At 38.4% G+C, this 20503-nt stretch overlaps 1 protein-coding gene across 4 annotated transcripts in view; it reads right to left on the minus strand.

Annotated features, from left to right (window-relative positions):
- Window positions 1-1121: 1121 nt before the first annotated feature.
- The window catches only part of GANC (glucosidase alpha, neutral C), a 75550-nt gene continuing 56168 nt past the window's right edge, over window positions 1122-20503 (minus strand). For all 4 annotated transcript variants that reach the window (XM_054565544.1, XM_054565542.1, XM_054565543.1 and 1 more), the window contains exons 19-25: window positions 19539-19603; window positions 17720-17796; window positions 14356-14430; window positions 12118-12231; window positions 10761-10873; window positions 3346-3449; window positions 1122-2753 (exon numbers count right to left, since the gene is read on the minus strand). In XM_054565544.1, the coding sequence (XP_054421519.1) occupies window positions 2644-2753; window positions 3346-3449; window positions 10761-10873; window positions 12118-12231; window positions 14356-14430; window positions 17720-17796; window positions 19539-19603 (658 nt within the window). In that variant the 3' untranslated portion in view covers window positions 1122-2643. The remainder of the gene's footprint in view (window positions 2754-3345; window positions 3450-10760; window positions 10874-12117; window positions 12232-14355; window positions 14431-17719; window positions 17797-19538; window positions 19604-20503) is intronic.

Here is a 20503-nt window from a genome sequence, read left to right on the forward strand (position 1 = left end):
ACTTCTGTTCTTTTCTTTCTTATGAAGGACGATACCCCTGACTGGCCTGACTGGGCAAAGGGGGGAAGGCAGGACGGTGTGTGTGCTGGTGGTTGTTTTGAAGGGATTTTGAGATTTAAGGGTGACATTTAGCCATTAATCAAACTTGTATAATTTTTGAATAAATAGTTCCTTTTCCTTTTCACCAAACTCTGCCATTCAGAGCCATAATTCCAAGGGCGGCGGACAAAGGACCCACAACCGAGGGGTCCCGGGGAAGAAGGGTGTCGTTGTTTCCGTAATAGCATCTGGGCACCCCCGCCCCCCACGGGTCCTTTTGTTCGGTAACAATTCCTTGGTATTTAGGTCTTGAGGAAAACATATATCACGTGTTCATTTTAGAGCTTTGTTTGAAGCTCTCTTGAAATGGTTCTAGTTTCTTATATAAAATCCAATTTCCTGAGAAAACACATCAAGAAGTATATAAGATAACAGAACACCTGTAGGCCAGCTGAGCTCCACATGGCTCTCTGGTACATAGCTTCAGAAATAGGAAGTGCATAAAATGTGAGAAGCAATAACAGCAGAAAACAATTAAAAACACCCAGGCTCTATTTCTCTCCACTCAATGTCTCAAGTTAAATATTCCAGTTTCATTACAGTTCTGGCAAGACAGAGCAGTTCCTCACTAACTTATTCTACTAGTTCTTCATTCCTTCCTCCAAAAATATTTTAAATGGAAGAATAGACATGCAATTAATGTTGACCTGAATATAGGTCTTAAATAGTCAGCTTTAAATGCTATTAAAACCCGTCATTTTTATTAGTTATGAGCACATAATTTTCAGGTTAAGCCTTACTACAGGCTGGCAAGGGAAATTTGAAGCTGGGAAATACAACTTCAACTAATGTGGGCTTCTTCCTTTCTCTTTAATTGCAAAACTTACAGAAACAGGAGCAAAAAATCTGCATGTCTATGTGAGTTTATATATGGTACAGAACTCAAATTTCAACTGATACAATGAAATGTGTCCACGAGGAAATGTACAATGTTTACCACTTCTGGAGGGAAGAGCCCTGTGTCAGAAAAGTGTATCAGAAACAAGTATATTCAATTCTCACTTTTTAATCAATCAAATCCATCAGTTAACCAATTACAGCTAATAGTTACTAAAAGTCACATATAACGGTGCTCTGGCAGATATAAGACAAATATAACATGTTCCTGAGGGACACACAATTCAGTAGGGGAACAAGGCAGACAAACCTGAAACCTTAAGAGACGGTCCCTGTGAACGATAAGTTGCAACACATATAACTGAGGCAGGATTTCAGAGAGGGGGATAATCACTGCTGATGGGTACAGGGAATGGGGGTGTCAGGGTAGTTAGAAAGGCTTAAGAGAAAAGGAGGGTTTGCGCTGGGCCTTGACAGATGGTCAGATGGGCCTAGGCAGAGGGGAAGGGGTGGGGATTGGGGCCTAGGGAACAGAAGACATAGAGGTGGCATTTGGCAAATTGCTAAGCGGAGAAAGTCTGCTAAGTAAATGTGCATGTGGAAGAGCGCTGAGGACCTGCGGCTGCCCCCACAGATGCTGTTGCAGGCCGCAGGAAGTCCCTGGGGGCCCCAGAGCAGGCGGCATCCTGAGGGACAGGCATGAGGTCATGTTTCATCCCTCGTTAAGCTATACTGGAGCCAGAGGCAGAAGGAGGACTCAGCAGTCCTGATCCTGTCTGTATTTAAAGTTTTGATATCTTGTTTATCATGGATTTTTTTACATGAGTTTTGATTTTCTAAAATGTTGCATTTAAATATAATTTATTCTGGTTACCAATTTTTGGGTCATACTTTTTTTGTATCCAAGGCAAGTTTGTCAAAGCCATGTGTTCTATTTATGAGGTTCAGTGGAGGGGACATGGTATTTATTTTATTATTAATTATAACTTGTTCATGTTACAAATATCCTTTGCTTGGTAGACAGTATTTAATAAAAACAATTAAGAAATTAGAATTTTAAGAAGATTAATGTGGAACTTTGGTGCCCAAAAAAGCACGACAGGGAAAGGAACCCTTTATAGTCCTGAGTCAACCTCTAGGGAGAATAACTCCCTTTTGTCGAAGTGTGTGCAGTGCAAGCAGAAAAGGGCTGCTTTGCCCATGTCTGAGGGGTGAGAGCTAACCGGGAGGGGTACCGGAGGCTGCTGTCCACTTGGAGATAGGCCTCGAGTGACTCCGCTCCTACAGCCAGAGTGACTGCTGCACAGCCAGAGTCAAGCTTCCACAAATGGGCCACACTAGGGAGCTCGGCCCGCATCTCACATGAAATAAACCCATCCTGCCGAGCTCAAAGGGCAGCCGCTCACCAGGCCACAGGGCTTGGCACAGGGCCATGGCCTAAGAAGCAATGGAAGATGCACGGACTCTAAATGCCTCAGGGCTCCCTGCAACTAGGAGAAGGGGTGGTATTTGACACAAGGAGTATTACTAATACATCTAAAAATGCAAAATCTGAAATCTGGTGTTCACTAGCAAACTGATGACTAATGAAAGATTATTTTGAGCCAGAGAAGTCAACAAGGGTGCAACATAACTCGAAAAAAGGCCAAGGGGAACTTTGAAGGGTTCAGGTTGCTCCTCGCACTTGTAACCAGAGGTACTTCTTTGTCATTTAATGCGGACCTCCCAGTCAGTTCCAATGTTCAGTGAGAGCTTCTCCAGGCGCAGGGTGGACGTTTTGGCACAATACATAAAATCCACAGGCTGATCTTTACCATCTAAATATCAAGAGAATAAAAAGGAAAATTTGGTGAATATCTAGGGGGAAAAAGCCCTTTTTCTTTGTATCAGAAATGATTCTGACTGTGTCATAAAACCTTATACCTCACTTAGGACCTACCTACCACTTTTACCCATGGAATTCCATGAATTTTTAAAACATGATACACTCCATTGTTCTGAATGCAAGACTGGTCAAAAAGAAACTGTAAGGAACAAAGTGGTTTGTCCAAGAAATGCAGTAGGTTAGAAATGCTATATCTCATCCTATGCCCTTTAAGAAATTCCATACATAAACTGGAGTAAGGTTTCAGATAGCTACAGTTTAAAAAAAAAATTCAGAGAAGCCACAATATTATTTCAAGTCCAAATTAATTTGCCTTAGAAAAATATTAACCCCATACAGCGAGCAGAAAGGCCAGCTGATGAAGAGAAGCAGCATGGCCTTGCTCTGTAGACACTAGTACATTTGATCTTTCCCAGAAAGTGCAGAGCCCCCTTGGCTAAGCACATTATGTCAGTTTTAAGACTAATCATCTCTTCACCTCAGTTATTTCCATGTTTACAAAAATAAATGGGCTATTTCCTCACCAGATGAGTAGGCGGTCACAGAAGATGGCTGCTGCTTGAGGCCGAGGACAAAGATCTGCTCCACCACACACTTGCTGGGGTAATGTCCCCTCTCATCGGCACAGCTGAAGTAAATGCAAAAGGCATTAGGAGAAGAAGAGAAGGAGGGGTTTGGACTGGCTGCCAGGTCCAGCACCCCCAGCCTTATTAGCCCCCCTGCCCCTCCTTTTCCTATGGAGCCTGAACCGCATAGGGATCGTATTTACTAGGATGAAGAGATGGAAACAGACAACTCTACATGCTGAGGGCTAAGTAACCAGTAGCCAAACCAACCTCTCTTTTTAAACAAGTCATGTGGAGAGAAATCACCCGACACTGAAGTTGCAAGTGTGACTTGGACACAGCAAATAAATTGTAAGAAATCAGATACTTCATGTATTGTTGAATGGATGAATAAATGGGACTAATGGGGACTTAAACTGAATTCCTTAAAATTTAATTTCCCTCCTCCCACAGATGAGCCAAATGTGAAGCTACACATGGAGCAATTCTCTTTGAGAGAAATCCAGAAACTAGCTGACTCCTATACATCTGGTGACTGAAAAAATACCCACATGAAAACAGGTAGGAAAGGCTGAGACACACTCTCAGCATAGCCCCCGCCCCCAGCACAGTGCCATACAATTGGGCGGGAACCCCAACTCCCAGCTTCTCCATGAAGAGTGAAGGGTTTGGACCACATTCCTAGCACCCCAACTTTGAAGACTCCCACCTGAGGGATAGGCCTCCAAACCGCTAATGCTGATAGCTAACAGGGTTCATGTTGACCAGTCCCACAGGATTGTATCAAACACATACACACTTGTTAATGGGTGTGCTGTAGCTCTCTCCCCAGGGCTTGGCATAGAGGGAGCAGGCAAAAACACCCATTTCCCAGTTTCTCCCTGGAAGGGGTTTGGCTGCAAACTCTTACAGCTATGGCCTGGGGGTCCAGCTTCTAATTAGATTGCATCTAGATGCTGACTACATTCCCCCCTTTGGAACACTGATGGGTCTTGGTACATCCTCAACTACTGGCAGCCACTAAGAACAAAGATGGCAGCTTGGATAATCACAAAAGCTTGAGAGGCAACCAGGAGCTCAGGCAAGGGTGATTGATGAAGTTCATCTCCTATACAAAATCAGTCTATTAGGGCTGGAAGAGGTAGACGTTTTATCCAGTGTGCAGAAACTAGTGCAGAGAGTGAAGGAAAATGAAGAAACAAGGGAGTGTCTTCCAAACAAAAGAACACGATTAGTCTACAGAAATTGACCTTAATGAAATAGAGAGAAGTTATTTACACAATACAGAGTTTGAAATAATGGTGATAAAAATACCAAGGTCAGAAAGTAATGCATGAGCAGAGTGAGAATTTCAACAAAGTGATAGAAAATATTTTAAAAAGTGCCAAAAAGAAACTGTAAAGCTGAGGAATGCAATAACCAAACTGAAAAATTCAATAAAGGGTTTCAACATCAGATTAGATCAAGTGAAAGAAAAGATCACTGAACACAAGTACAGGACAGTGGAATTCATCCAATTAAAGGAGCAAAAAGGAAAAAGAGTAAAAAAGAGTAAAGATAGCTTAAGAGATTTATGGGACACCATGAAGTGGACCAACATACGTGTTATAACAGTCCCAGAAGGAAAAGAGAAGAGAAAGGGGCAGAAACCCTATTGAAAGAAATATGGCTAAAAACTTCCCTAACCTGGGGAAAGAAACAGACATCCAGATCCAGGAAGCTCAATGAGTACTAAAAAAGATAAATGTAAAAAATCCACAGCAGCACACATAATTAAGTTGTCAAATGTTTTTAAAAAAAGAGAATCTTAAAAGCAGCAAGAAAAAGTAACTTGTTATGTACAAGGAAACCTCATAAAACAATCAGCAATTTTTCAGCAGTAACCTTGTAGGTCAGAAGGGAGTGAGATGATATATTCAAGAAAAAAACCCTGCCAACTAAGAATACTCTAGCAAAGTTGTTCTTGAGAATTGAAGGAGAGAGTATTTTCTAGATAAACAAAAGCTAAAAGCATTTACCATCACTAGGCCAGTCTTATAAGAAATGTTAAAGGGAGTTCATCAAGCTGAAATGAAAGGATGCTAACTAGTAATGTGAAAATATATGAAACATTAAACTCACTAGTAAATGTAAACATATAGTTAAATCCAGAATACTCTAATGCTGTAATGGTTGTGGGTAAATCATTTATAATGCTTGTATAAAGGTTAAAAGACAGAAGTATTAAAAACTAATTATAATTGCAGTAATTTGTTAAAACACATTACAACAAGACATAAATTATGACATCAAAAACAAATGTGGGGAGGAGAGTGTAGAAATGTAGAGCTTTTGTATGTGCTCAAAATTAATTTATCTGCTTAAAATAGACTGTTATAAATAACATATGTTTTATGTAAGCCTCATGGTAACCAAAAAGCCTAAACCTATAGTAAGTTCACAAAAGATAAAAAGAAAGGAATCAAAGCTTCCCACTATAGAAATTCATCAAAGTATAAAGGAAGAGAAAAAAAGAAGAAAGGAACAAAGGGACTACAAAACAGCTAGAAAACAATTAACAAAATGACAACAGTAAGTTTATTCCTATCAATAATTATTTTAAATGTATTTGGACTAAATTCTCCAACCAAAAGACATAGTGTTGCTGGATAAGAAAAACAAACAGAAAAAACAAACAAACAACCAAACACTCCAAAAACCAAAAACCAAAAAACAGCTATACGCTGCCATTAAGTGACTCATTTTAGCTTTAAAGACACACACAGAGTGAAAGTGAAGGAATGGAAAAAGAGACATTTATGCAAATAAAAACCAAAAGAAAACAGGGGTAGCTACATTTATATCAGATAAAGCAGAGTTTATGCCAAGACTGTAACAAGAGACAAAGAAGGTCATTACATATGATAAAGGGGTCAATTCATTAAGGGGATATAACATTTGTAAACACCCAATGTTAGAGCACCTAAAATATAAAAGCAAATATTAATCTGAAAGGAGAAATAGTTAGCAATATAACGATAGTGGGGGACTTCAATACCTCACTTTAAACAATGAACAGATCATCCAGGCAGAAAATTAATAAGGAAACATTGGACTTAGACTACATGTTAGACTAGATGGACCTAACAGATAGATAAAAAACATTCCATTCAACAGCAGCAGAATATATTCTCTTCTTAAGTACACATGGAACATTCTCCTGGACAGATCATATGTTAGGCCATGAAACAAGTCTTAACAAATTTAAGAAGACTGAAGTTATATCAAGGTTTTTTTCTGACCATAATTGTATGACCATTACAAGAAGAAACTGAAAATTTACAAATATGTGGAGATGAAACAACATGCTCCTGAACAATCAATGGGTTAAAGAAAAAATCAAAAGGGAAATAAAATATCTTGAGACAAATGAAAATAAAAATACAAGATATCAAAACTTTGGGATGTAAGAAAACAGTTCTAAGAAGGAAAGTTCATAGCAATAAATGTCTATACTAAGAAAAAAGAGTTATCTCAAATAAACAACATAGCTTTACACCGCAAGGAACTAGAAAAAGAAGAAAAAAATAAGCCCAAAGTTTGTAGAAGGAAGGAAATAATAAAAATCAGAGCAGAAAAAAATGAAATAAAGGCTTAAAAAACAATGGAAAAGTTGATGTAACTGAAAGCTGGTTTTTTAAAAAGATCAACAAAATAGATAAACCTTTAGCTAGATTCACCAAGAAAAAAGAGAGAAGGCTCAAATAAAATCAGAAATGAGAGAGGAGACATTATATTTTATACTACATAAACACAAAGGATTATAAGAAACTACTATGAACAACTATATGCCACAAAATTGGATAAGCTAGGATAAATAGATAAATTACCAGAAACATACAACCTACCAATACTGAATCATGAAGAAATAGAAAACCTGAACAGACCAATTACTAGTAAGGAGATTAAATCAGTAATTAAAACCTCCCAATAAGGAAAAGTCTAGAGCCAGATGGCTTCACTGGCAAATTTTACAAAATGTTAAATAATTACCACAAATCCTTTTCAAACTCTTACAAAAAAAAAAAAAAAAAAAATATATATATATATATATATATATATATATATATATATATATATAAAATAGGAGGGGACACTTCCAAACTCATTTTATAAGGCCAGCATTACCCTGATACCAAAACCAGCAAGCACATTGCAAGAAGAGAAAATGACAGGCCAATATACTTGATGAACACAGATGTAAAAATCCTCAAAAAAAAAAAAAAATTAGCAAACTGAATTCAACAGACCACTCTGAAGATTAGACACCACAATCAAGTGGAATTTACCCCTGGGATGCAGAGATGGTTCAACATAACAAATCACTACTCATAAATGTGATACACCACATTAACAAAAGGAAGGATAAAAACCACATGATCTTGTACACCTGAATTTATATAATATTACTAACTAATGTTACCCCTAATACATTTAATTTTAAAAGTCATGTGATGCAGAAAAAGCTGTTGACAAAAATCCAATATCCTTTCATAATAAAAACCATCAACAAATTGGGTATAGAAGGAACATATCTTAACATAATAAAGGCCATATATGACAAGCCCCCAGCTGACATCATGCTCAAAGGTGACAAGGATCCCCAATCTCATCACTTTTATTCAACGCAGTGCTGGACATCCTCGCCAGAGCAATTAGGGGGGGAAAGAAACAAAATAAAAGGTATCCATATCAGAAAAAGTAAAACTGGGCCAGCGGTGACCACACAGTGCAGTGCACAGATGATGTGTTACCGAATTATGCACCTGAAATCTGTATAATTTTGTTAACCACTGTCACCTCAATAAATTCAATAAAAATAGTATAATGACACACTGCTACTCACCGAATAAAATGGCTAAAGTTAAAAAAAACTGTCTATTTGCAGGTGATATGACATTATATATAGAAAACCGTGAAGACTCCACCAAAAAACTGTTAGAATAAACAAATTCAGTAAAGTGGAAGGATACAACAATCAATATACAAAAATCAGTTGTATTTCTGTACATTAACAATAAGCTATTAGAAAGAGAAACTAAGGAAACAACTGCATTTATAATAGCATCAAAAAGAATACCCAGGAATAAATTTACTCAGGGAGGTGAAAAATCTGTACACTGAAAACTGTGACATTGATGAAAGAAACTGAAGACTCAAACAAATAGAAAGATAGCCTGTGTTCATGGTTGTAAGAATTAATATTGCTAAAATAGCTGTAGTATCCAAGGCAATCTTCAGACTCAATGTAACCCCTACCAAAATTCCAATGGCATTTTCCACAGAAATTGAAAAAAATCCCAAAATTAACATGGAACTACAAAAGACCCCAAATAGCTAAAGCAATCTTGATCAAGAGGAACAAAGCTGGAGGCATTACAAGGCCAGATTTCAAACTATATTACAAAGCTACAGTAACCAAAACAGTATGGTATTAGCATAAAAACTCACATCAACCAATGGAACGGAATGGAGACCCCAGAAATATAAAATGGGGAAAGGATAGTCTCTTCAATAAATAGTTTTGGGAAAAATGGATATCCTCATGCAAATAAACAAACAAACAAAGAAATTAGACCCCTATCTTACACTATATAAAAAATCAACTCAAAAAAGGTTAAATATTTGAATGTTAGACCTGAAACCATGAATCTCCTAGAAGAAAACATAGGAAGTAATCTCCTTGATATTGGTCTTGGTGGTGAATTTTGGAACTTGATACCAAAAGCAAAAATAAACAAGTGGCACTACATCAAACTAAAAAGATTTCCTGCACAGCAAAGGAAACCATCAACAAAATGAAAAGGCAACTTATAGAATGGGAGAAAATATTTGTAAACCACATATGCGATAAGGGTATGTCCAAATATATAATTAAAATCCAAAATATAGTAGGAACTCATATAACTCAATAGCAAAAATAAATAAAATAACCCAATTAAAAATTGGCAAAGAGTCCTGGCTGGTGTGGCTCAGTGTACTGAGCGCCTGCTTGTGAACCGAAGGGTTGCTGTCGATTCCCAGTCAGGGCACATGCCTGGGTTGTGGGCCAGGTCCCCAGTAGAGGGTATTTGAAAGGCAACCACACATTGATGTTTCTCTCCCTCCCTTCTTCACTCTAAAAATAAAAGGTAAAATCTTTTAAAAAAATTTAAAAAAGAAAATATGCTCAACCTCAATAACAATTAGTAAACTGTAAAATAAAACAATCGTAAGATGAAAAAAATGACAAAAGACTTGAACAGACATTTTTCCATAAAGACACATGAAAAGCCAATAGGTACATGAAAAGGTGCTCAATATCATTAATCATCAGGGAAATGCAAATCAGAACCACAATGAGACGTCACCTCACACCTGTTAAGATGTTTAATTATCAAGAAGATAAATGATGGTGGAAATGCTGGTGAAGAAAAGGGAACCCTGCACATTGTTGCTGGGAATGTAAACTGGTATGACCACTATGAAAAATAGTATGGGTGTTCCTCAAAATATTAAAAATAGAACTACCATATGATCCCGCAATCCTACTTCTGGGTAGATATCTGAAGGAAGTGAAATAACTATCTTGAAGAGATATTTGTATCCCCATGTTCACTCCAGGGTTATTTACACTAGCCAAGGTATGGAAACAATCTATTGTCAACAGATGAATTTATAAAGATATGGTACATATACATAACAGAATATTATTCAGCCTTAAAAAAGATGGACAGCCTGCCGTTTGTGACAACATGGATAAACCTGGAAGGCATAATGCTAAGTGAAATAAGCCAGACAGAGAAAAACAAATACTGCCTGATATCACTTATATGTGGAATGTTAAAAAAATAAAAGTCAAGCTCACAGAAACAGAGAATAGAATGGTGGTTGCCGGGGGGTGGAGGAAACAGGGAGAGGCTGGTAAAAGGGTACATATTTTCAGTTATAAGATGAATAAGGTCTGAGGATCTAATGTATAACATGGTGACTATAATTGATAATACTGTATTGTATGATTAAAATTTGCTAAGGGAGTAGAGCTTTAGTGTTCTCGTCAAAAAAAGGTAAATATGTAAGGTGACAGATGTATTAATTAATTCTGTGGTTGGATCCTTTCACAATGCCAATGTATACCATATATCACGGTGCATACTTTAAATATATTATAGCTTTATTTGTTAATTATTCCTGAATTAAGCTGAAAAAAAAAAAGAAAAGAAAAATATTCCACAAATGGTCTTCATCATTAACTTCTTTAAACTGTATCTTAAAATATTAGCTATGTATTTGAGGATAGTGAAAAGGTGGCAAAATTTACCTCAGAGAACATGCAGATTTTTAGCTGCCATTACCTGTTGCTCAGAACACCTGAACAGAAACAAAACTTCCTGTGTAAGAATTGCTTCTGGTGGAGGTACTGGAATGAATGTCCGTCGTCGAGATACAATTCACCCACAGCAGAACCCTGGAGAGTAAATCAAGAAAGAGAATGTAGGTTATATAGTAGCTTTCTAGGAAAAGAATGCCACCCACTAAAGAAAATAATAGATTTAAAAATTTGTAAAATATTATATTGAACAAAAGCTTAATATTCAAGCTGTACAAAGTAGTCATACAAATATATACATCCAATACCCATTAATGAAATAATATAAATAAAGAAGTCATCTAAGAGGGGTACAAAGAGTTAGGCCTTGTTGAATGAAATTTAAACTATGAAGTATGGTCAGTGACATAGGTGGCTTCCCTGAAAATACTATCCTAGAACGGGACAACAGGTCACAAAAGTCCATAGAATAAAACTGAAGTTAAGAAAAAATTAGTATATAACGCATGAGAGCAAGTATCTTTAGAAGACCCTCCATGTAGAGAATGATATTTACTTCCTACATTTTTTAGTAGGAGGACTCCTTCTTCATGTCAAACAACGTCACAGCACTTTATGTGGCAGCTTACTGTAATTGACAATGCTTGATGTGCTAGGAAACTTGAGTCACTTGTACTATATTTTGGGCCTGAGACCCATAGTTTGGCCCAATAAAACATACCTAAGTGAAACAGATGGAAAAGAAGGATGTAAGAAAATGAAAGCTTAACTATTTTGTAATATTTGCATGAGTAAGAATTTTTGTTTGGTACTGTATTTGGGCAAATGGATAAGGAGAAGAATCTGTTATAGGCCTCTATAGGCCAAACTGTAAAGTATACAGTTTGGCTCAAAAGGACAAATCAGTTCTGGATCCTTCCAGGTTTTACTTAAGGAGGTTTTAGTTGTTTGAGCCACCTGATGAGAACAGAAGTCATTGCATGGGGGTGGCGTCCCTGGAACACTGCACAGATACAGATACCCTTGCCTGGGAGACTGAGTTTCAGGTTCACCCATGTGGCAGGCAGCCTGGGCCCAGTGGCCCTTCAGTCCAGTGGTAATCAATGTCAGGTTGCGAAGCACCAAGGTTCACAGTGCCCCAGAGGAAAGTTCTATCATTTCCAGTTCTCAGACCTCCTTTAAGAACAATTCTAGGCAAGTCAAACAAGCTGGACAATGATTCAGGAATGATTCAAAACTGATTTCTAGATAAACACCTGAAGCACCTATCCCATGGATGAGGTTCATCCCTATTACATAATGTCACACACTCAAAAGGCTACCATTGTAAAGAGATAGAGCAGCAACAAATAAAATGTGTGAAGGCAACATTTTCCAAATACCTCTGTGCTTAGAGCCACCCGGAGTCCATACGGAGACTCAGCCATCCAGCCTGTGGACTTTCCTACAGTTGTCTTTATTGGCACTACACTCCCGCCTCGCTGAAACACTGGTATCTATAACAGAGCAACACTCTCAGGGAAGGGGTATTCAGATGAGGCAACCTCAAACAGAATTTTAAAATGTTTACTTGTACAAGACTTAGATTCTTCACAAGTATAGACTCAAAGTTAATACAAATTTGTGAGCACACGGATAGCAAATATGGGGGCCCTGCCATTAAAAGGAAAAGAGTTCAAACACTAAAATAATCCCTCACCTTTCATCAGTTTATTATCTGTTCTGCCTATCCTATAAGTAGCCTTTCCTGTTTTGTCAATTTTTCTGTCAATATAATGTGCATGTTTATTTCTAGTGCTCAGCTAAAGAGTGAATTTTTCTATTGGTGTAAGCAGGCCCAGATATGTACGTGAATATGTGTATATAAAAGATGGTCGTTTCTTTGTATGAGGGAGATGACTTTTGTTATTATTCAGTGCAACCTGTATTCACCTTGCTCCCTGATTCCCTGGATCATCAAGATAAATGGCTCAATTCTGAGGGTAAATTTGTGAAACTTACATTATAGAAGCCAAGGGCATTTTACCTCTCCCTTGCCCAATCCTAAACAACCAAGGGCATTTTAAGTGACTCCATCAGCAGGGTTGAAGGCATGTCCTACGTGGGAGTACTGAATGGCATTCCCAACAGGGAAAGCCCAATAGGTTTCCTGTCTTCACGTACAGTCAGTCCTCTGAAAGAAAGCTCCTTGGATCACAGGAGGGATTGTACTTTGCTCTGAGTAACAGACAAGCAGGAAGAAGAGTACAAGAATATAAATGAAGCTGGGAGCGAGGGTGGAGTAGTGAAGATGTCCACCTTCTGCTTGACTCGCAGCAGCAAGAAGTAAAGCACCTCTATCTTCCCACCCTCATCAACCATTCTTTCTTTTCCCCTCAAAGAATGAGGTAGTAAGTTAGTATGAAATGGGGTCTGGTCTCAGGTCTGCCATGATCTAGCTACAACCCTGCACAAGTACTTTCATCTCTCTGAACCTCAGTGTCTTCACCTGTAAGCATGAGAAACTGGAGATGAATGTTAGGGTCTCTTCTAGACCTGAAAGTTGACATCTGACATCATTTTCTTTACAATGGAGTTTATATTGCTACTGACAATTAAAAAAATAACATCAATATCAATATTAATCTTCACACTACTTAGAGTTTGTGGTAGTGGTGGTGATTCAGCTGCAGGAGCCAACTTCCCTTCAGAGGTTCAATCTGGATGGGTCACTTTGATTCTAGTGTCATAACTGACAGCGTTCCCTTGGGCCTAGAGGTCCAGGGTTACAATAAAAAACATGTTTTTTGACTTGGTGCTGTAGGACATTCTGTATGGCATGCGTGTTGACCACCATGTTTGCTTTCTGTTTGCAGTGTTATTCTTTTTCTTAGACATACAAAAGTAAATATAAGGGGAAGCATTGTTTGTCCTTGATGTTTCACCAGAGTATATGTTATTTTTATGCTCTTTTTTTCTCATCTTTTAACAGTTTTATTGATATAATTCACATGTCATACAGGTCACCCTTCTAAAGTATACAGTTAAATGATTTTTGGTATATTCAGAATCATGCAACCATCACCACACTCATTTTTAAAACATTTTCATCACCCCAGAAAGAATCCCTGTGCCCATTAGCAGTCATCCCCATTGCTCCCAAACCCTCTCCCTTGCCCAATCCTAAACAACCACTAATCTACTTTCTGTTTCCATACATATGCGTTATTCTGCAGAGTTCTTTGGTTTTTTTCCATGCAGGAACCTGTTATGGACAGAATGCATTGTCCCAAATTTGTATGTTGAAGCCCCAGCTTCCAATGTGATTATAATTGGAGACAGGGCCTTTGCAGAAGGAATTAAGGTTAAGGAAGGTCATAAGAGTAGGGTTTTGATTCTGTGCCTCACTCTCTGCCTCTGCCATGTGAGGACACGGCAAGATGGTGGCTGTCTACATGCCCGGAGAAGAGTTCTCACCAGGAACTGAATTGGTTGGCACCTTAATCTAGTACTTCTAGCCTCTAGAACTATGAGAAAATGAATTTCTATTGTTTAAACCAACCAGTCTATAGTATCTTGTTATGGCAGTCTGAGCAGACTAATACAGCCCAATAGGTGAAAAAACAGTGAAAATAACATACAGTATCCAAGGTTACTGGGATCTTCACAGTAGACACTCCTTCCCAAGGAGTGAATGTCTTACAGTCATACCAGACCTGAAAAAGAACAGACCCCAATGAAAAGGAGCATATGAGCAACTCTGCTCACGATTTTATTATTCACTAAAACACCCATTTGTCTTGATTTCACATAATCAGAAAGCTAAAATAAATATAATTTTAAAAAAAATCTTAAGTAGAAGTTAGGAAGGACATATACTTTTAAGAAGATCCCAAAGGACTAGTTTACTCTGTGACAGATTAATTTGACTAAAAGGCCACTCATTTGTCCAACCACCCAAAAGTTATCTACTAAACAAGCTACCCCATGCCTAGCACTGCTAGGTACACATGAGTGAACAGAAAGATGCAGTTCCTGACCTCATGGATTTTATAGTTCAGTTGGCTTATAAGAACTTAATGAGTCAAGTAATAAAAATGATGATGAAAGAGAGAGAAGGAAACATCAAAGAAGGAAAGCACATTGCAAGCAAATATATTACAGATGAAGCAGAAGAAAAGGAAAGTGTCAGGGAAGGAAACAGATCTTGGAGATAAACAGATGGAAACTTGAGTTATTACTATAGGATCATTTTTTACAGAGTACAATTCAGGGACAAGTCAAACTCTTATCTAGGGTTCCTGTCATGGGGGTTTAGTTGCTGAAGTGCCAAAAAGGTCCTGCAAAGTAATTTGATGGGATAAATCCTTAAGATACCATCAGAAGCAGCACGAAAACAAAACCCATTTTTCTCTTTTCTAGGCCCGTATAATTTCTGGCAGCCGCCAGGTCTATTTTGCAAGTTCACCTCCTGGGATCACCACATCCTTTGTACAGCTGTGCTGTTGCATTGTCACTGTTGTGCTGTGAAGGTGAGAAAGCTGTCACTTGTCTAGCGTTAGCTACAGTGAACTCTTCATTCGACAGGATCAGCCCCACCTCATCATGATGTATTCTCCTTGGCTGGGTTCAATTTGCTAATGTTTTATCAAATACTTCTGTGTCTGTATTTATGAGGGATATTGTCTTAGGTTTCTTTCCTTGCAATGTCTTTATTTGGTGAGTTTCAGTAGCTTTAGATAAAAAGCTGGTGGGACAAACAAATAAACCAACGAACCTGACTCAAACAAGATTTTGGGCTTACCTGTCTCCATTTCTGGAACTTGTTAGAATGAGAGGTAGAGGGTATTGTGCTCTGTTGCCAGATACATAGATTTCCAACCTAGAAAGGGTATAACTGGTACAAAACACCATGCCGACCAGACCTAGAGCTTAGTCAGCAAGTTCCTCACCCAGCGAGTATTTACTGAAGGACAACTATGTGCCAACTACCCTTTTAGATGCTGTGGATATAGCAGTAAACATAACAGATAAAAATCAGCCTCCAGAAAGCTAACATTCTAACAGGAGAGGAAAATAATAAACCACACATCTAAGTAAATGTATGGAATGTTAGAAGGTGCCGCTGTTCTGTGGAGAAAAATAAAGGCTGAAAGAGGGCTGGACAGGGGCAATGGGAGTGGCTTATAATCTTAAAGAGGTGATCAGAGAAGGCCTCACTGAGAAAGAGATATTCAAGAAAAGACTTGAAGGAGAGGGAATGAACCATACAGAAATATGGGGAAAGTGACAGTGAAGGCCCTTAGCTAGCCCCCTTGCACAATGCGATGTGGTACTAGCTAACCAGTGAGGCAAGGGTCTGGCAAGGAATGGCTTGGCTCTTCTACCCAGGCTTTGGGAAGCTGTAGGCAGGAGGAACAATTACAGAATGCTCTGGGAAGCAGTGCTGAGAGAAAGATTACGTAGCCATAGCAATGTACTTGCAGGGATGACAGGCCATTAATAAGAATCTGTGGCTAAGTCAAAAAGGGGGCTAGTTACTCTTCATGGGAACTTTTGCTTTTTTAGAATCAACTTGAGCAACTCTCAGCAGATATGCTTGGCAGGGCAATTTATTTAGCTGTTTTATTTAACCTTTTCCTTAAGTTTCTACTTGGCAAGGGAACCTTTGTAAAGAGCCCTCAGCTTCAGAATGGCAAATCACTGGAGAAACCGAAGACAAAAACCATAATTCATGAACATTCTGGAGAAAAGTCTGATTAGTTCCTAATCCCTGGAAGGAGTGGGTATTACCCTCTGTGGTAACAGATTTAACTAACTAATGTAAGGATCTTGAGAAAAAGAGATTATCTGGACTTATCCAGGTGGGCCCTAAACGTCATCGCAAGCATCCTTATGAGAGAGAAGAGGAGACACAGGCACACAGAAGAGAAGGCACTGTGAGGATGGAGGCATAGACTGAAGTAAGGCAGGTGCAAGCCAAGGAGCGCCAAGCCAGGAAGCCATCAGAAGCTGGAGAGAGCCGTAGAACAGATCTCCTTCAGAGCCTCCTGAAGGAACCAAACCTTCATTTTGGACTTAAGCCTCCAGTACTGTGAGAGAATAAATTTTTGTCCTTTCAAGCCACCAAGTTTGTGGTCATTCCCCCCACCCCCCCGCCCACATCAGTTCAGTACCCTTCCTGGCTCTTCCCTGTCTGCTGAAGCCTGTGACAATGCTCTAGTGCTCAAGGGCTCCCTCCAGGATCTGTCTCCTTCCTGCTCTCCATTCCTGCAGTTTTCCCGGCCCGATGCCCTGAGTTTCTGCCTGTCTTCTCCTAGCCCCTTTGGATATATACTTGGTCTGCCTTTGGAGGCCGTTGCTCTTATCGCCCATGGCTGTCTGACTGTGCTGTAGCCCTTTGACTTATACCCACCTTTCCCCCAGGCCCTGCCTGGGTTCAGTGTCCTGGGCTCCAATAGGTCCAGGATAATATTTTATACAGCGACAAAGATAGATGACAATAACCAATACAAGAGGAGAAGAAGGCTGGAGGGGCAGAGAAGGAAGTCACTGTTGTTACTTTTTATTTACTCCTGGTGAATGTCTGAAGACCAGCTTTTGGTGCCAAAAACTCAGGATTCAGACAGAGCCAGAACCAAAGAACAGAGTCTTTTTATACTTGTTTCCCCAGAGTTTGACACTTCATAGTGGACTGAACATTCTTCCTACCTAAAACCTCAATGTATAAGGAGCTGCCAACACAGGGTGAAGTGTGAAGATAAAGTACCACTCTGACCCTCCTTGCCGTCATCACCTATTTGTCTCTCTCCCTGCTCTTCCCTTAAGTTTCTTGACCTCAGAGGATGGTTGTCATGACTTACAAGAATCTTGAGTTGCTACAGTCATTTGTGCAGTCTTCACAACTGCCTGATGAAGAAATCTATTTCCTAACAGAAGCTAATTCATCAGAATGAGGGATGAGATATGAGACATATAAAATATGTGACTGTCATTCACTCTTACCTCATTTGACCCTGGCAGAAACACATCAACCATTGTAGCTTTTGGCTCCGTGACTGGATGAACCAATAAAGCGCTTCCTGAAAAATGGAGAAGAACTAAAATTGAATATTGTTGTAAGAAGTCTGAAAACATCCTTTCCTTTGAATTGAGTGCTTCTGTGGTTTTAGGAACCACAGCCTAGAAGTTCACTAGACTGTGAACTTTTGAAAGGTAGAGTCCTTGGTGAGTTGAACCAACTTTCAATGCATCAGAGAGATGCATTGCTAGAAGGAGGACAGGTACTCACAGAGGTGACTGTATTATTGTCTATTATTAATCCACTTATAGTAGGTGAGATTATAGGGAGGGACCCATAGCTTCTTTTTGTGCATAACTGCTAGTGTGTCCAAAGTCTGAAAGTGCCCTCGCACTTCTCCAAGTGCTTCATTATTTTCTGTAAGTGACGTTGGTGATGGTGAGCCTATAGCTGTTATCCAGAAGTGTGGTCAACATGGATACTCAGACCTTCCTTGGGCAATTATCATTGGGAAGGCTAAAATTCTCCTAAACACAGCCTGAATTATTAATTTTGTTTTGGCTTTGACACAGCATGTATGTAAAATTCATCCATTTATGAATTCACTCTTTAATTCAACAAATATTATAGAGTACCTACTGAGTACCAGGCATTGTGCTAAGCTCTGCGGATATAGTGGCAAATAAGGTACACATGGTCCCTGTCCTCAGGGAGTTTACAGTCAGTGAAGACAGGTATTAAGTAAGTAATTACAAATGAATTAGAATTCAGACAAATATCAAAAAGGCAAGGTACAAAATAAAATGAAAGTTACGTAATAGGAAGGACTGACTTGGACTTAATTAGGTGGAATTAGGTGTTAGGAAGCAATTTTCGTTAGGGAAATTTTCTCCAGGGAAGTAGCTGTTTCAGCTGAGACCTAAGCATGAGTGGAGAACTAAAGAGCATATTAGGTATTTTACATTGTGGGGTTTCCACCCTCTAGAATTCCACCTTTTGGGTAACTTTGTTGAGCCTGGCTTTTTTTTTCATTATTTAGAGAATACTTTATTAGTTTCTGTAATCAAACCCATGTAGATTAAGACATTACATATTTAATACAGTGTGTTACCCCTGTACAAATGGAAAATATTATGTTGAACATTTCTAGACCAATACATCTGTTAATTTCTGTACAATGCCAACCCTACATAGTACAACTGGGATAGTTTTTCCAAAGTTGACAGCACAGCTAAAGTTTCCAAAAATTTAAATTTATATATATATATAATGTATATATATTTATTTATATAAAAAGACCAAGAGCAGTATGTTATGCATCAAGAGCAGCAACAGCTTTTCCAGAGCCTGACTTTTTCAGCCCTGTTGCCAAGATGACAGACTTCCAAGTTCTGGATTTGGTGATTAACCCTAGTTTAAAAAGACACCACCTCCAATCCTATTTTGCATATGAAATAAGCTCTATTGGGTCTTCACTACAACCTTGATCAAGACTACATTTTCCTGCTTCCCTTCCCTTTAATGGTATCACAAGGCTACGACTGGACCCAGAACAAGAATCCCAACTGCATCTGCAAATAGAATGGATTTATTTAAAGGTGATATTATGAGAGGTGCTACAAACAGAATAGCTATAATCCCACTAATGCACTAGCACTAAAAATCTTGGTGACACACTTTCCTTTATTTTTTGGCTTTCTTGAAAAATGAGGGATTTTTTTAGTGCTCTTACACTAGAAAATACAATAACAAGAACATAATTATAGTATTTATCATAATTGTAATTAATCAAGAAATGCTCACCCAGCATGTATTCATCTTCCACACCAAAAGTTTCTAATTCGTCAGGGAACTCTACCCATAGCGGCCTGGGGAAAGCGGAAAAATTGTTACTTCAACATCATTAGATGTTTTATTATAATTCAATTACTTATACATTCAGTTTTGTAACTATTCAAAGGAAATTGGAAAAAACCAATGAGCCAAGATTCTTTTCATATGATTCAAGGTTTTTATGAGCAATTGCTAGGATTATTTCTTTTTCTTATGTGAAAGAGCTATCAGTTAACTTAAATGAAAAACTGAGAATTCTGGTACCTACAATTTTTCCTTCTGATTGTTGAACAATAAAGACATACTACCCTGCCAGGCACAATCAGTTTTGTGCAAGTCCAAATGCCTAACTCATTTTGGTGTAAAAACAAATGAAATGTTTGTGAAACCATTTTATAATGATATAAAATGTGTGCCATTTTTTTCATGCTTTCATGCATCCTTAGTCATTACTTTTTTAAATGAAATGTTTTTTCTTGTTTTCAAGCTGGCAACATTTTTGGAGGCTTGAGAAACTGTTGCATGGTGGTTGTTTTATTGTTTTTGATGTATATCATGATCTAGAAGGCATTTGAGCTTATACAGAAAACTTTCAATATCTATGTTTCTGAATATCAACTTAATGTTTCTAATAATATTTTTCAATTTCATGAGGAAAAGATATTTTTTAATCAGACTTATTTTTAGTTTATTCACTAGCTTTTGTAATAATGTATTCCCTTTCCTACTGTAAATAGTAACAAAGCAGTGATCTCTAAAGCTGGCTGATGTCTAGAATCACCAGGGAAACTTCTACCAAATGTAGATCCCTGGGACCTACTGAAGGATTCCTACTAGGTCTAGAGACGTGGCCTTGGAATCTGCATTTTAGAAAAAGCTTCCAGGTGATTCTGAACTGAGCTAGATTTAGGAGCTGCTTATTCAAAAGTCTTGGT

This window comes from Pteronotus mesoamericanus, unplaced genomic scaffold (assembly GCF_021234165.1).
Source record: "Pteronotus mesoamericanus isolate MK-2021 breed Mesoamerican mustached bat unplaced genomic scaffold, CSHL_Meso_final contig_164, whole genome shotgun sequence".
Classification (NCBI taxonomy): Eukaryota; Metazoa; Chordata; class Mammalia; order Chiroptera; family Mormoopidae; genus Pteronotus; species Pteronotus mesoamericanus.